At 36.9% G+C, this 15964-nt stretch overlaps 1 protein-coding gene across 5 annotated transcripts in view; it reads right to left on the reverse strand.

The window, feature by feature from the left end:
- Window positions 1-105: 105 nt before the first annotated feature.
- Window positions 106-15964, reverse strand: part of LOC113058472 (non-muscle caldesmon-like) — a 47396-nt gene continuing 31537 nt past the window's right edge. For 2 of the 5 annotated variants that reach the window (XM_026226413.1, XM_026226420.1), the window contains exons 4-16: window positions 15397-15739; window positions 15278-15313; window positions 14987-15199; window positions 13474-13571; window positions 11922-12192; window positions 10680-10820; window positions 8479-8522; window positions 7710-7785; window positions 7459-7596; window positions 7232-7327; window positions 5705-5773; window positions 3586-3622; window positions 106-1514 (exon numbers count right to left, since the gene is read on the reverse strand). In XM_026226413.1, the coding sequence (XP_026082198.1) occupies window positions 1501-1514; window positions 3586-3622; window positions 5705-5773; window positions 7232-7327; window positions 7459-7596; window positions 7710-7785; window positions 8479-8522; window positions 10680-10820; window positions 11922-12192; window positions 13474-13571; window positions 14987-15199; window positions 15278-15313; window positions 15397-15739 (1576 nt within the window). In that variant the 3' untranslated portion in view covers window positions 106-1500. Of the gene's footprint in view, window positions 1515-3585; window positions 3623-5378; window positions 5423-5704; window positions 5774-7231; window positions 7328-7458; window positions 7597-7709; window positions 7786-8478; window positions 8523-10679; window positions 10821-11921; window positions 12193-13473; window positions 13572-14986; window positions 15200-15277; window positions 15314-15396; window positions 15740-15964 lie in introns of all 5 variants that reach the window. The other 3 variants (XR_003277978.1, XM_026226427.1, XM_026226433.1) reach the window with 3 other exon arrangements.

Here is a 15964-nt window from a genome sequence, read left to right on the forward strand (position 1 = left end):
TTTGCTCTGATTGGCTGCCAGAGCTGAGCCTATTGTTAGAGGAAGTGGGGCATGCCAGTTATGTGATATATGGCTGCTGGAGTATTGAGAAGCACAATCACAGGTGTTTTTCATTGGTCTCTTTATTGTGGTCACTGAGACAATGATTACAAGTTGAAACATTTGCTCTGTATGGAACTATAGACTACAAACAGTCATATTTGTAACAAGGTAATTGCAATTAAAGGTGGTGCGACTTGCATAGTGTTACTCTGAAACAATACATAAGTGTTGAAAAAAATGGTAAAAAACTTGATTGTCAAAAAATACAAGCAGAATACAGGAACTTTGAACATTTAGAGACATTAGCAATAAGCTACGGCGGCAGAACTGGATAGTCTTTGTCTGACAAAAGATGTCAGAAATTATACGCGTTTAAATGACGGCATTACTAACGTTCTGCCAACTAGCGCTGCATTGAAAGCCGACGACATCCGTGTTGCAATTTAGTATGAATGATTGCAACAGAAAGAAGAAAAATTATACACTTGAACATTAAACATGAATTTACTTCGTCCTTCTCGTTGGATGGTTTCGGATTAACCAAGGCCTTATATGCAAAAACTGTGAAATGTACTCAAATATAAGCCAAAAAGTGCACTTTCCCTTTCTGTCGAGTTTAAATGTTTTTAACCAATACCGATTATTCCACATGCTTAACACTTACAAAAAGATGGCCAAAAAGAACTTTCAGACCAGTGTTTCCAAGAGTAAAAAAGCCAAAGATAATGAAATAATGCTAACGGTATGACTATAATGGACTTCTTCTGAATTAAAACTTGCTTTGATATAAAATAATATTGAGAGCAAAAGCAAAGACCATTTTGTATCAAGCAGTAAAATATATAGTTAATTACAAAAATGTTCACTATGTGCTAACATATATTATTAAGACAATTTTTATAAAAAAAAAAAAAAATTGTCATTACGACAAAAAGTACAAAATACAGCTAGACTACAGGTGCTCATATTCGGTTTGGAACTGGCGAACAGGCATGAAATGCAATGTGAAGCTTTGCTTTAGTTATAAATTAACAGGTGAGAAGGGTAACTAACATGTTTAAAATGAACGTGATTTGACAAAAAAAAAAAAAAAAAAAAACAGTTCGGAATGCAACTCCTCGTCCTCCTTTTCAAGGAATCTGTAATGTTTTGAGTTGGCTGCTGTTATATAATTGTTATATAATCGAAACAAATAACCTTGTTGCTTGTTTTCACAGCCAGAAGTTACATGCAAAGGCATTGCGTTTATGTTATGATGGTGCAATACCTGTGACCTGTGAATACAGTGATAAAATATATATTTTTCTATTTTTATTTTTTTATTCTTTTATACTGTGTCTACTCACATAGATCTTCCTGGCAGTATAAAATGCTTGTATTTTTTTGGTATAAAAAAAAAAAAAAAAAAGGAATGTTGTGCATTCTCTTGGTCCCTGCCTCTCTGGCGTCTTTGAACGGTTAATGGCCCATTCCTGTTAAAAGACGAAAGAGAAATTTAGAATAAATACAAACTGAATATGCTATGCAGGACTGTGCATGTATTAAATAAAAAAACAACTTTGAATTCACAAAAAAGGCTGTTGTTTATTACATTTTATTGACCAAATAATACTGACTAAAGTAAGTAGCCCTACTGCTTTTATCATTGATACTACTATTAATAAAAACGTTTCTTAAGCCGTAAATCAGTATATTAGGATAATTTATAAAGTTATAATGATGTAACATGTATCATTAAAAGTAATGTATCATTGTATCAATGATGATGAACATTCAAATTTGATCACAGGAATAAATTACATTTTTATATTTTTTTAAAAATAAGTTTTTGCTGCATTTTTTATCATGTAAATTCAGCCTTCTTCAGAACCAGTGAAATAATTGCTTCCCTAGTATGTCAAATATGACCCAAATTTACAAAATATTAAAGAATGATCATCATCTAGAATCTGAGACAATTAAAAATTTTGTACACTTATTTGTGTATATGTGACCTACACCCTTTTATTTTCCAAGCTCCAGAGCTAAAAATAGCTCAAAGAATATCTTAAATGTGCAGCGTCGGACCATTTTTAAGTGGCTGGAAGGATTTAAGTTTTCATGACATCTGGCATACGGCATGCGGGCTCGCTAATCTTCTACCGCTCCATACAGTAATGTGACAAACATGCAGCTTTAGCCCTGCTGGCACTGACAGACGCCCAGAATCCAGGGCCTGATACTGAGACGAGCAGAACGTCAGGCCAGGCTAAAGCGCACACCCGAAGGCCACCGCGTCCTCTTCTAGAGGAACAAATGGCTGCTATTCAAAATAGAAAACAATGCCAAAGAGGCAGCCGGTGAACGACGTGCCTGCAGTGATGATTTATCATTGGCAGGGACTTCTGGCAGAGTGAATTGTGGGTGTTGTGCAATATGGCAGACAGTGCCCTTCACAGCAAGACTTCATTTTGACCTCTGTGACCCCTCAGGGACACAGATAGATATAAAGGCTATAAGGCAAACACACAGGCACAATGAATTTCACAAAGTGTTCTAACCAGGCTAGCTTTAGGCTTTTTTTGTTGTCTAAAACCTAAAAGCTAAAAACTCCTTCAGGTAAATGCACTAGGACATTTTGATGATCACTTGGTTTCAAATGACATTTCTGTCCACAGTTGTGTACAATTTTATATTGGTAAATGGACACTACAACAAATGTAACTACAACATTAACTGTTTTTTTATTATGTTATTTTATGATGTTAATGCTCTTTTCTGCAGGCTTTATAAGGGTAAATGTAAGACTTCTTAAGATGAATTCTTAAATAAATCGAATGGAACACGTCAATATGGTCTCTAAATGTAAAAATCTTGTATTAGCAATGCTTCACTGTTTGAAAATACATCCTCCAACAGATCTCCATTCATTTGTAATTCAATTCACAAGAGAATCTTTCTTTTTTCCAATGTAAATGTATAAATATTTTTAATGTATAAATGTATAATATTAAATCAAGATGCATTTACTTGAAAAGCTAGTTTTTCACAACTAGATAACAAGACTCATCATGTCCAGATATGATGTTTATTGTTGTTTTAAGCATTTAGTTCAGTATTATTCAATTTCTCAGAAAAAAAAGACTAATTGTTCAATTTCAATTTTTGTTTTAACAATTTCTAGACATTTGAACTGGAAAACAAAACTAAAATATAGAGGAAGAGCAAATTTTCTGCCATGCATGCAACATTTAATGCCATTACTTTATGAATTTAAGACCTTCTCTCTGATTTAAGACCTTTTTAGACCTTAATTTGTAGAAGGATGAATTAAGATGTTTTACGACCTCTTTAAGTCCTGCAGAAATCACAAACACACTTGGTAGCCTAGACCAGTGTGAAATCTTAATGAACCTTACTTATCATAAAAGTATACGAAGCATCAAATACGTTATAATTGCCCGTGACTGTATAGCATCACACAGCAGTTTTAAGCTGACAAATAGCCTTTTGTTGGAAATTAAGACACTTTACACAAATTCATTTTATCTTGTCGTCACTTACCATTGGTGACAGATTTGGTCTCTCCTTTGCTTGTGACCTGGGTGAGGTTGAAATCAAAAAGAGAGATGGAAAACGGGAGAAAGAGAAACAGAGAGAGAAAGAAGAAGATTAACATAAATACAATCTAATGTGCTAATCAGAGTGGCTGAGCCCTTCCCAGCCCATCCGTCTGCTATTCCACTTACGCCTGCACATTTTATTTCACATTTCCTTTTTAACATACATCTTTTGTGCCTGTGTGCTCCAAAAAGTCATCAGTGAAAGCGCTTGTGGCCGCCATGCTGCGTGTACAATGACAGGAACATGCTTAGCATGGTTTCATACAGCGCTCTTTTTCCAGATTCACATTCAAATGAAACCCTCATTCCTTCCACTCCTGACCAAACAGCACTGCTGGTTTTGGTAACATCAGTGCGGTTATGACCACAGATTTCCCTTCATTAGGCTCTTTACGTCACTCTTTACCAGTCCTTTAAGCACTCGGGGCCAAAACTGCAGTCTGTGGCTAACCGTGGCCTTGGCCTGATCTTGACACCTCGCTGACAGTCCAGCAGTGAATTCTATTGTGCCCCAACCAAGGGTAGAGCTGCCCGCTCCGAATGACTACCATTATTATCTGTTTGATCTGTGGATATAAAAATATGAAGGACAGGGCTCATGGGAATGCCTTCTCAGGTTCAGACGATGGGATCGACTCAAACTGGTTTCTATTCATGACCCGTGAGCGTCTGTGTGTGTGTTTGTGTGCATGACCGCCATGTTTGGTCAACTGGATCCCAAGCTGGTGTTTAAATAGATCTTCTCACAATAGGCAGTCCTTTGTTAAGGGGTGAAGGGTGACGCGGGAAAAAGAGAGAATGGAAGAGAGAGGAAAGGTGAAATAGATTCTTCGTTAAGCTCTGCCCTGCCCTCATTCCAACAAGCTTTTGCACATTTTTAATGAGCGTCTATGGAAGTCTGCTGTGTCTGGATAGTTTTAAATGGAATTTTACATTTTTATTATCTTTAAAATATAGATTTAATTATTATTGTTGAAATAATATAATATAATATATTTTTTATATATTTCAATAATATTTAATAATAAATTAATATATAATTAATATCTAATAATAAATAATAATTCAGTTATAATATTAAAACAAGCCACCCATTATTTTTTCCTTCACAAAACAATAAAATAAATAAATAAATAAATCTTGACCTATAGATTTGCTTGAGGGTAAATCAATGTTAATTAATTTACACAATGATTCAGGTCAGCAGATGCAATAAGTTGACAGTACCATTGTGAGTTGTTGAAATTTTACATTAGATGTTACACAAAAAGGCCTTTCTCTTTGCAGTTTACTGTCATAACCCTTTAACTCTGATTCACAGTATCCATAGTTTCTGATCACATTCCTGAATAATTTAATAATTTCTTTAAGGTTTTCACATGCAAAACTTGCAATTGCATATACAGGATTCTTTGCGATGTCACAGGTTTTTTCACTTCATGAGGACATTGTACTGAAAAATCTCTCTGTTTCCTAAAAGAATCTTCTATTAGATACATTATATTGTTTGTCTGAGTGAGCAATGGAAGCTGAGGTGATTTTAAAGCACTTCCTTTCTGCAAACAAACCGCCAGCTCTTGTGGCAGAGAGTGAAAGTGCGAGAGAAGCTCTGTGAAGAAACGAAAAAAAAAGAAAAAAGAAAAAAAAAGCCAGTTCCTAAGCCATCCTGTGATAAATGCGTGAAGTGTGGCTCATCAAACACTGTGCATTCCTGTGCAACAGAGTAACATTTACCTCCTCAAGGTGGTCAGATCTGTAGACAATTAGCAAGGGGACGGCTTAAAACACAAAACACACAGGCAATGTTATGGCAATGTTATTCTCTGCAATTATACAGCAGATATCACGCTAGAGAGTGTGTTATGACTGTAACTGTCTCCAAAGGCCTAATGGCATGCCTGAAGGGTTGTAAAAAACCCACATCCTGTTGTTTGGACAAATAAGTGCTTTATTAATTCATTCTCTAGGGGATTATGAAAAATGTTATGTGTATAAATAACTAAGAGAGAGAGAGTGAGAGCAAGTCGGGCTGATTGGGAAACAAAATTATGTTTGGTTACCTTGGTAGCAGAGGACCCTTTGTTTTCCCATAGATTGCGTTTGCTGGTCACATCGCCCGGTTTCAGGTCCTGCAGGAGGGGAAGGGGTGTAATATCAGTCGAGAGATGGCCCTGAACTACTCAACTCATGTAAACACACACACACACACATGTCAGTCTGAGAGAAATGGCATAAGGGATGTCAGTGTCCTTATGGCAGAGGAGCATGCTTGGAGGGGAGGGATGTTTCCATACCTGATCTTCAGCAGAGAGAGAGAGAGCAGAAGAGAGAGCAGAGGAAAGAAGCCCAGGGGAAGAAGCAAAGGAAAATCTAACAGTGGAAGAGAAAGAGAGAATGACAGAAAAACCATGAAGATACAGGTGAGACGCACCATTCATATGACACAAGACAATGCAACTTGACTAATATGACATGTATACGACAGTTATAATATAGTAATTATGAAGCAATGCGTTTTATTTTTAAGTATTTGGAACGCTTTGAAAATATCTTATACTATATAAGATATGATAATGTTTTGTAAAGTTTATTCATTCATCCTATATATATATATATATGAATATAAAAAAGTCAATTTTGTCCATTGTCTGTCATTATTAAATAGTTATATTAAACTGTAAGGGATAGTGTGACCAATGTGCATTTGGGGGTTTTGCACTTGAGCAACAGGTCAATGGTCAATCCCATTATGGTAAACACTATGGGCGAGTGTAAATGAGGCGTAAACACCCTGTGTAACCGTATCCTGGCTTACAGAAAACAAAACCAACAATGCTGCCCCCGGATGAGAAAAAAACAAGTACCCAGAAATTAACACAGTAGCTCTTTATTCTGTAAAAAGATGAAATTTAAAATGCCAAACAGCTTTGGTTTTAATTGTAACTACTTATTATGACTGAATTTAGATGTTCATGACAATTATTTGCTTCATTTAACTAAGACTATGAAGTCTGTAATTAAACTGGCATATTTTTTACATCATAATAGACAAATCTAGCTCTGGATGGTTATTGTGATCATGTTCAGTATTTATAGTTGTGTGACTGTATGTGCCTTTTGACTTCAGATTCCCATATCAACGTTCAAACTTCTACACTAGACTTCTAAGTTAACACAGATTTGTGCATTTAAATATATATATAGCTTATTTTCATATTACATCCATGTTTGAACAATGAAGCCGGAGTTTTAAAATAAACATCCAATCAGCGATGAAGGATAGCAGACATGCCGGAGCAGACAGGAACGTAAGAGAAAGCCTGAATACACCCACTCCTTTAATGACTTCAATGTGATTACATGACAGAAATAGTCAAATGCACATATAAACATCTGAAATTACTCTGAAAATGCACCCATGAATCTCTTTCTAATGCTTTTTAACATCTGTTTTAGTTCAGTGATCTGTATTTTTTCCCTTCGGGTTGAATCAGAACCACTAGGTGGCACCAGATAACAAGACTCATCGTGTTCGGATATAATGCACATAGAGATCAGGGGTGTGACGGACAGGGTCAAAGGCTTACCGCGGGTCTTCCTCCTGACGTTTTGCCCGTCTCTGGAGTTTTATTCAACCAATCGTTGATGCGGCCGGCCACGCCCACCTTTATCCCAGCTGCATCCTGTACAGGGCGGAACAAAACACTCCCTTCAAGGTTAAAGTTCAGAATGTTATGTTGGACAGGAAATGGGTCCAAGAGAACAAGTGGGGTGTCCCTTTCCCCTCCCATCTATATGAATGAAGATCACACACCTTATTGGTGGACGCCGGGCTCCCACCAGAGCTGAAGACATTCCCCTTCTCCCACATGCTCTTGATGTTGCGAATACCGTCTGTCACCACGGGAAGATCTATGGCAGCTGATCTGGGAGATCTGACCTCTTTGTTGCCCTGAATGGAGGGAAAGGCAGAGATTAGACTGTGCTGTCTTCTGGTGTCCTGCGTTTATTTTAGATTTATCTTTCGCTTGTGTTCAGTTTGAGAGAGGATGATGTAGGCCTCACCTGTACGGCGCTGGTGTACTGCTCTAATCGGTTATCAATCTTAGACACCACAGGTGCGTGAGATGCCTTCACAGAACTGACACACACACACACACACACACACACGTACAAATCAGCACATGCTTGTAATTGTAAGCATCATTTTCACAATGAAAGACTGTAGACTGCAAATTACAATTCATCACTAGTTCAAGTGTTATAAATAGTTTGTGATGGATGGATAGACGGATTGAGAGAATGACAGACAGACAGACAGATATATAGACAGATAGACGGATAGACGGATAGATAGATAGATAGATATTTAGATAGATAGATAGATAAGAGTGCATTTCGGATAGATGCACATGGTGATGGATGGATGGACAGATCCCCTCCTATTTTTGCTAAATATCATTAATTTGACTAAATAATAGCAGTTATATGGGCAGTAAAGCTGTCTGAGGCAGGACTGCTGTTCAAGGCAAATGGTTATGTGCTAACAACAAAATGTAAACAGTTGCTTTCTGAGATCATTGAATGAAGGACGAGTCAACATAACTGTCTGTGGTTATCAACAATGTGCCACAAGTGATGTCGAAAGAGCTTAACTTGTTTAGAAAGCAGAACATTCTTCATCCAACCCAAAAGTACTCGGAATACTTCAGATTATTAATTGATGTAATTAATCTTATAGCTTGGCCCCTTATGGAAACATTTGTGTATAGAAGCTGAATAATATGTTTTCAAGAAAGGTCTGCGAGGAGTTACAGTAGAAGCAAGCGATCACCTCTTCTGTGCTGATCTGTTGAGAAATTCTGCCCTCTCACCGATCTGGGAAGAGAAATCAAACAATGGATAGATTTAAGAAAGGTCACTGCTTTGGTCATGAGGAACACACACATAAAAACGCACACACAGACACTCACACACACACACACACACACACACACACACACACACACAGATGTGACTGTCTGTCTGACTTGGCTATTCTAAGAGGCAAGAGACTAGCCTGTTCTTTTCAGTATGAAACTGACACGAGGCCAGGGAAAGCAGGGCCCTTTTCAGTCCTCTCTCTCTCTCTGTGGGAACCATGGCCTGTGTTTATGATATATGACAACAGGGCTAAGAAGGGGGAAAGTGTTCCTGTGTAGCAACAACAAAAACCACACAGACAACACACATACACAGCCCAAAAGCATCACGAAAAAAAAATCCCCCCCTCTCTTCTCCCCAACTGAATGTGGGAGTTCCTAAAATACTCCTCAGCAGGAAATTCCCCATTCTCAGGCATGTTTGAAACGGCTCCGTTAGAATGCGGTCACAGTAATCCTATTAGTCTAATGGTCTTCCTGCGTCCCCCTAGAGTTCACGTCTTGAGGAGCGCAGCTCACAGAAACACAACTGCGCCATTTTGTATTTTTTTTTTGTAAAAGATGGATTCTAAAGGGAAGAGAAGAAAAGAACTGTCTTCGACCACTGATGACAGGAAACCCGTATTCAAACATGCGAGAACCAGGAAAAGAATTTGGAAATGAGATGTATGGCATCAAAAAGCACCACAACTACAATATAGTGATGTGATACAATATATGGTATGGTACAATGTGGTATGATATTAAACTAATCAGTCTACCCACAAAATAGGAGTTTGAATCACACAAATGCATCACACAGCATGCAGTACATACAGTGTACATGATGACAAAGCAGATCTGTGAACGAATCATCTGTGCATGATGAATAGGAGGAAAGTTTCCTTTCAGCAAAGATATTACAAAGTAGATAGCACAAAAATGTATGTCATTTATAATAAAACTTTTTATTTTATCCATGTTAAACACACTGTCCACCAAAATACCATAGTTACTACATTTATTTGTGAATAAATAAATAAATAAATAAGATTGAGATCTGTCAGTGACATGGCCTAGTAGTTATTGCATGCATAATGTTTACATTTATAAGAGAAAGTATACATTTTAGGTTCATTATATTGTATTATATTATATTATATTACATTATATATATATATATATATATATATATATATATATATATATATATATATGAATAATAATTAACCTATAATTTATACTATATATGATTTATAATATTAGTATAAATGATGTTCACATGTTTATAGTGTCTGCCTATAGTGTACATACACTTTTACATAATTCATCTGTATAGTATGTTCATAGTACACCTATCTGTATATCATGCTGATAGTATTTAAAATCTGTAAATGATGTCCATAATACTGGCTCATCTGTATATTTATTGTACATTTGTAACATATTGTAGACCTTGTATATTCTGTACTTCTGGTTAGATGCTAACTGCATTTTGTTGCCTTGTAACTTACATGTGCAATGACAATAAAGTTGAAACTAATCTAATTTTAATTTATATTTATTGCATATTCATTACAACAGCCTAGAATTATTGTATACTTAAAAATGCATAAAAATATTCAGGAAATTAGAAAAGTTATCATCAAGGATTTAATAAAAATATAATTACTTTTCACAGTCATCGGATATGATACTCTAGGATATATTATATTAAAATAAATTCTTAATAATATATTCATTGTGTATTTAAAAATAAAAAATTATTCAAGAATTGAAAAATATTTCATATCCATTCTTGTCATTACAATTATATAAATTATAAAATTCATACAAGATCTCATTCAGAAGCTTTTTTAAGCTTAATTTCATATTCTGATGACAGAGGTGGCTAACGTATTACTTTTTATGTACAAACAGTAACTCTAGTAACTGTTATTTTGGGGAAAAGGGTAACAAAGAGGGTTATTCCCTTTAAACTAGCACAAACAAGCTTCAGTGCATACCAGCTGCACAAATGCACAATCATCAAGTTGTTGTCCTCCTCATGTTTACAAGATTTGGCAGATAAATGCTTTTTCATTGGGACAGTGTGTGTGTGTGTGTGTGTGTGTGAGAGAGAGGGCAGCTTCACCTTCAGTGAGGATCCTCTGGGACTGACACACTTAAAGGGCTTCTTGCCCTCTCCGTCCACTGGATCCTCCACTTTCTGCCTCTTCTCGGCCGCCTCTGCTCTTCTCTTCTCAATATCCTCCTTCATCCTCCTCTTTTCCTCCTGAAAAATTAAATAATTGCACATTCATCACCTCAAAGAGAGAGACAGCACACACAAAAACACCACCAGCAGACTAACTTGGGATCCCAGAACATGTCCTTTTGATAACGATAACGAGACAAATGAACAACAGAATCAAGACGGTCTCTCTGCGGAAGCGTAATGTGAACTGGCAGCCGCCTGCATTCCACAGCAGCTGGGGGATCATAAAGAAGCCTTTTTATTTACACCACGGTGTTTGGCACGGCCCGCTAGCATCAGCACGGGGCCCTCTAATCTCTAATTAGTCCTTTTTTCATTAACTGCCTCTGTTCATTAGGAACAAGGAACATATTTGCATGACAATGCTAGGAGCAGGCCTCCACGAGGAGGGACGGCTGTGTTTCTGAACTCACACTGGGTGTGATCGCACTAATGTTAATGCAAATGATGTGGAATTCATTTAAATTACGACGGAGTTTAATACTGATACTGTGAGCACAAGAGTTCACAGATAATTGACACCACAGCCACAGGTTGCCTAATATCAAATTACTGTTAAAGCTAAGATAACATTATGATACCCTAAGCATAAAAGCACACAGTACTCACTAATACTGGGTACAATAGCCATTTTTCTAGTATTAGACTAAACCATTTTTACAGTTTTTTCAGTAATGAGTGAAATGTATAGCATAAAACTGTTTAAATGTTTGGGGTTGGTAAGATATAAAAAACTAACAAAAAAAAAAGCATCAAACACTCACCAAGTCTTCATTTCATTAATTTATTGAATCAAAAAAACTGTATAAACAGCAATGTTGTGAAATATTATTATTACAATTTTAAATAAGTTGTCTTATTTAGTAATTAAAAAAAAAAAAAAAATTTTGTGTAAAATAAAGATTCTGTTTACTGCTTTTAAGTTTTAAACTCTCAAAACAACATCCATAAAACATCCAAGTACAGTTGCATGCTATTCAAAACGTAGTGTTTACAGAAGTGACCTAATTTTGCTGACAAGATCTTCACTCACAGAAAAGCGAACCGAAGCAAATTCCGCCGCGCCTGTGAAACAGCCCTCTGACCAGGAAATGAATCATTGACATTAAGTGAACACACCTCCTCTCTGGCTTTCCTCTCGGCCTCCTCCTGCTTCCTCCGCCGCTCCTCCTCTTCCAGCACCTTCCTCCTCTCCTCCCTCTTCCTCTTCAGCTCCTCCAGCTCCACCTCGGCCTCCTGCTGTTTCTGCCTCATCCTCTCAAACTCCTCGCTCTCCATCTCATCTCTTCTCCTCTTCAGTTCCTCCAGCTTTCTCTCGGCCTCCAAGCGAGCATCCTCGCTGTCTGCCTCGTCTGCCTCTGGTGCCTCAGGAGAGCGCAAGCTGCCTCGGCTGTTGCACAAACACACAAGCAGCGCACCGTTGGTTACTTACACAGGTTATATTGGCCTGTCAGCAGCTTTACGTGTCCATGTTCTTTATGTTGAAAGAAAACCCAACCTGTTCACACACAGACTTAGTGAATCAGCACAGCCCTGACTGAGGTAACACAGTCTCCAGTTACAGCTGAGAACAGCCCACAGGACACGGCAGATCAGGTGACTAGAGTCAAATACTCCAGCACGCAAAGCGAATAGAGCTAAACACATCTAAATAACCACTTTATCTCAACAAGGTCAAAACAGACAAACAAGACAAGTGGAATGTGATTATCTGTGTGTTCATGTTAATGTCCTGTACACAATGTCGACGGTGTTTTTAAGTGCTTTTAACAACTTCCTGCCCTTAGATAACAAACATCAGATAAATATTTAGATGTGACCACGGGGATCATATCAAAGATATTTATTTATTAGTGCTGCCAAATGATTAATCGCGATTAATCGCATCAAAAATAAACATTTTTGTTTGCTTAATATATGCATGTGCTTATTAATTATGTGTTTATTAACACACACACCTACAGTATGTATTTACATGTCTATATTTATATTCATATAATTAACATTACAAATAAATATATTTAATTTACAAACATGACATGTTTTTTTTCTGAAATATACACTGTACATGCATGTGTGTGTATTTATATATACACAATAAATAGACACAGCACACATACATATATTATGTAAACCAAAACTTTATTTTGAATATGATTCATCGCAATGACGGATAAATCGTTTGACGGCACTATATATATATATATATATATATATATATATATATATATATATATATATAAATGTGATTGTAAGTAATAGTTGCAGGAAAACTGCATATTGGGTCTTGCAAGCGCTGTATATTTCTTCAAAAAAAAAAAGGAAACAAATAAAAGTGGATATATTACACAGAGAACTATGTTACATATGTAAATAAATTTAATACACATGTAAATATGTATTATGTTTTAAATATTAAAATATGTATTATGTTTTAAATATTAAATATTAATATTAAATGTGGAGATTTTTTATTTATGTGTTCAATCTGCTGCTGCAAAAAAAGTCAAATAAATAATACAATAAAATAAAAAATTATTTCATCAATTTCATGCTGTGATTTACAGATCACAGGCTGCCAAATGTGGAATTCTGGGAACTCTAAATTGTTTGGAAAAAGAAAGCCTGGACCATCCTAACACAATCATTAAATGTTTATATGAGCACTGACCTGAAAGTCCTCTCAGCTTTCTTGTGTTTGGGAGTGCTGTCCTCGCACACTCCTCCATTGGGCTGTTTATTCTTCCTCATCACATCTTCCTCTTCCATCTGCACACACAATCAGAACTGAGTGATGTGTGTATGCGACACGCACGTGTGTGTGTGGAAGAGTTTTGGAAGAACAAAATGTGGGTGCTGTTTTCACTTGCTGGATAAATGATGGTGATGCTTTCACACACACACTTCCCATCAATTCCCAAAAGACATGCAGCAAGCAGTGAACACACAGTGTGCAACCGCTGACTATTGATTACACGGATCAGGTTTTAAACCAGCGCTGTTTTAATGTGAACACGACACACTGTGCTCAAACCAGTGCCTGGAGTGATTTAGGATTTTGGGGAGGAACATTTTAAAAGACTAAGTCATGAAATGACTGGTGTATACCAAACTGTTAAAGACCCCATGAAATGGCTTGATGAATGCAGTTTTCTTTTTTTGTGTTTGGCATATTTCCAACTAAAACAGGAAGTTGTAAGGTTTGCCTTTTTATATTCAATAGCCAATAATCTTTATTTTTTAGAGCATGATTTGCTATTTGCTACTGGAGGCATACTGTATTAGGTATGATTTTTATTGGCCAAAAACATCCATGCCTGTGAGAACAAAATCAATATTGTCCGTAGATAGAAATGCTACATTCCATTCAACTTGGAAAGTTCTAAAATACCCAGTGAAAAAAGGCACTGGTCTTTCAACTTGGAAACTGAGGCGGAAATCTTTGAACCTGCCTGACCTTTATGATGTCATGAGAATATGATGGGCACTCAAAATGCTAGTGTTGCCACTTTTTGTTTATATATATATATATATATATATATATATATACATACATACACACACACTCACACATTGGAAAAAATAAAGTTTCAATGGAGTGTTTTTTGCAGTGATGTCCCAGAAGAACCTTTTTTGCTCCCAAAAGAAGCTTTCAATGAACAGTTCTTAAAAGAAAAGTTTTTTCTTAGTGTAAAGAACATCTAAATAATCTAAAAAACCCTTTTCCACTATAAAGAACCTTTGGTGCAACTTTTGTGCAAGTTCTTTATTTGTACTAATGGTTCCATGAATAACCTTAAACATCCATGGAACCTTTCCACTCCACAAAAGTTTCTTTATAATGAACATTTTTATTTTATTTATTTTGTAGATTTTTTAAAAATGTTCTTCACACTGAGAAAAAAAATGGTTTTATTATTGCATCACAGTGAAAAATTCAGAATTTAGAACCCTTATTTTTATGAGTGCATGAATGTTACAAGTTCTTTATGCAACTAAAAATTCCAAAAAAATAACCCTTCTTTTTAATTAGAGGGGTCAAAGTACAGGAACACGCACTAAACGTCACAAAACTCAACTTCTAATTTCATGAGGTCTTTGCGAATTATCTTTTCTATTAATTTCTCACCCAAAATCTAAACCATCCTCCTTATGCAGTCCTTCAAATGCAACTCAACTCTTACCAGAGACTCGTTATTTTCTGAAACCTCATCTTTCTCAAAGTTTTCTGTCTCTCTCATTTCATCCACTCCATTCTCTGTCAATCCCTCAATCTCACTCTTTTCCTCCTGTGCACCCTCTGCGGTGCCATTTTCTGTCTCCGAATCATCAACGTCTTCATTTACAAGCACCTCATGTACTTCAGAAGACGGCACTGCGTCTCGCTCATTTTTGTCCTATGAATGGAACTGCAGTCACATGCTTTGTTGTGTTAAATGAGAGAAGAAAAAAAAGATAAACACTCATCACCATACCTCCTCAGGTATTTTAGATATTTCCTCAACGGATTCCTACAGGTGAATAAAGTTGAAATGCCATAAACAAAGCATGGTCTTGAGGTCTAACAGACCATAAAAGGGAAAGAAATACACACCTGTTCTCTCAGATAAGACCTCCGAGGCTTTTCCTCCACCAGCACCTCCTCCTCCTCCTCTTCCTCTTCCACCTGTTTCACCTCCTCCTCCTTGCTGTTGTGCTCCTCCTCTGGCTCGTAGCTCCGGCCGCGGCGCAGGCCTCCGCTGCTCTCCTCCAGGCTGTGGCGGGAGGTCTGGCTGCTCTCTAGCTCCTCCTGTCTGTCCAGCGCCTCCATCATCCTCCTCTGCCTGCGCTCCTCTCTCTTGGCCAGGCGCTCCAGCAGGGCCTGCTCCTCATCGTCCCCCTCTCCCGTCCCGCTGGAGGTCACCACTGAGGTGGATACACTCTCTGTCACCATCACGCTATGAAGAATTAGCATAAGAAGAAAAGATGACAAATTATTGCACATATGACCAGTGCTTGACTGATATTAGCTAACCACCACTCGGACACACCTGACAAATATGTACATATATTTAAATATTGTAAATATATATATATGATTATGCTTAAGTGGTTGAAATTAATCTTATGCTGATGCTAATAATCTCAAAATATTGGCCACTTATATTCATTTTGTACAGTAT

This window comes from Carassius auratus, chromosome 4 (assembly GCF_003368295.1).
Source record: "Carassius auratus strain Wakin chromosome 4, ASM336829v1, whole genome shotgun sequence".
In the NCBI taxonomy this organism is placed as follows: Eukaryota; Metazoa; Chordata; class Actinopteri; order Cypriniformes; family Cyprinidae; genus Carassius; species Carassius auratus.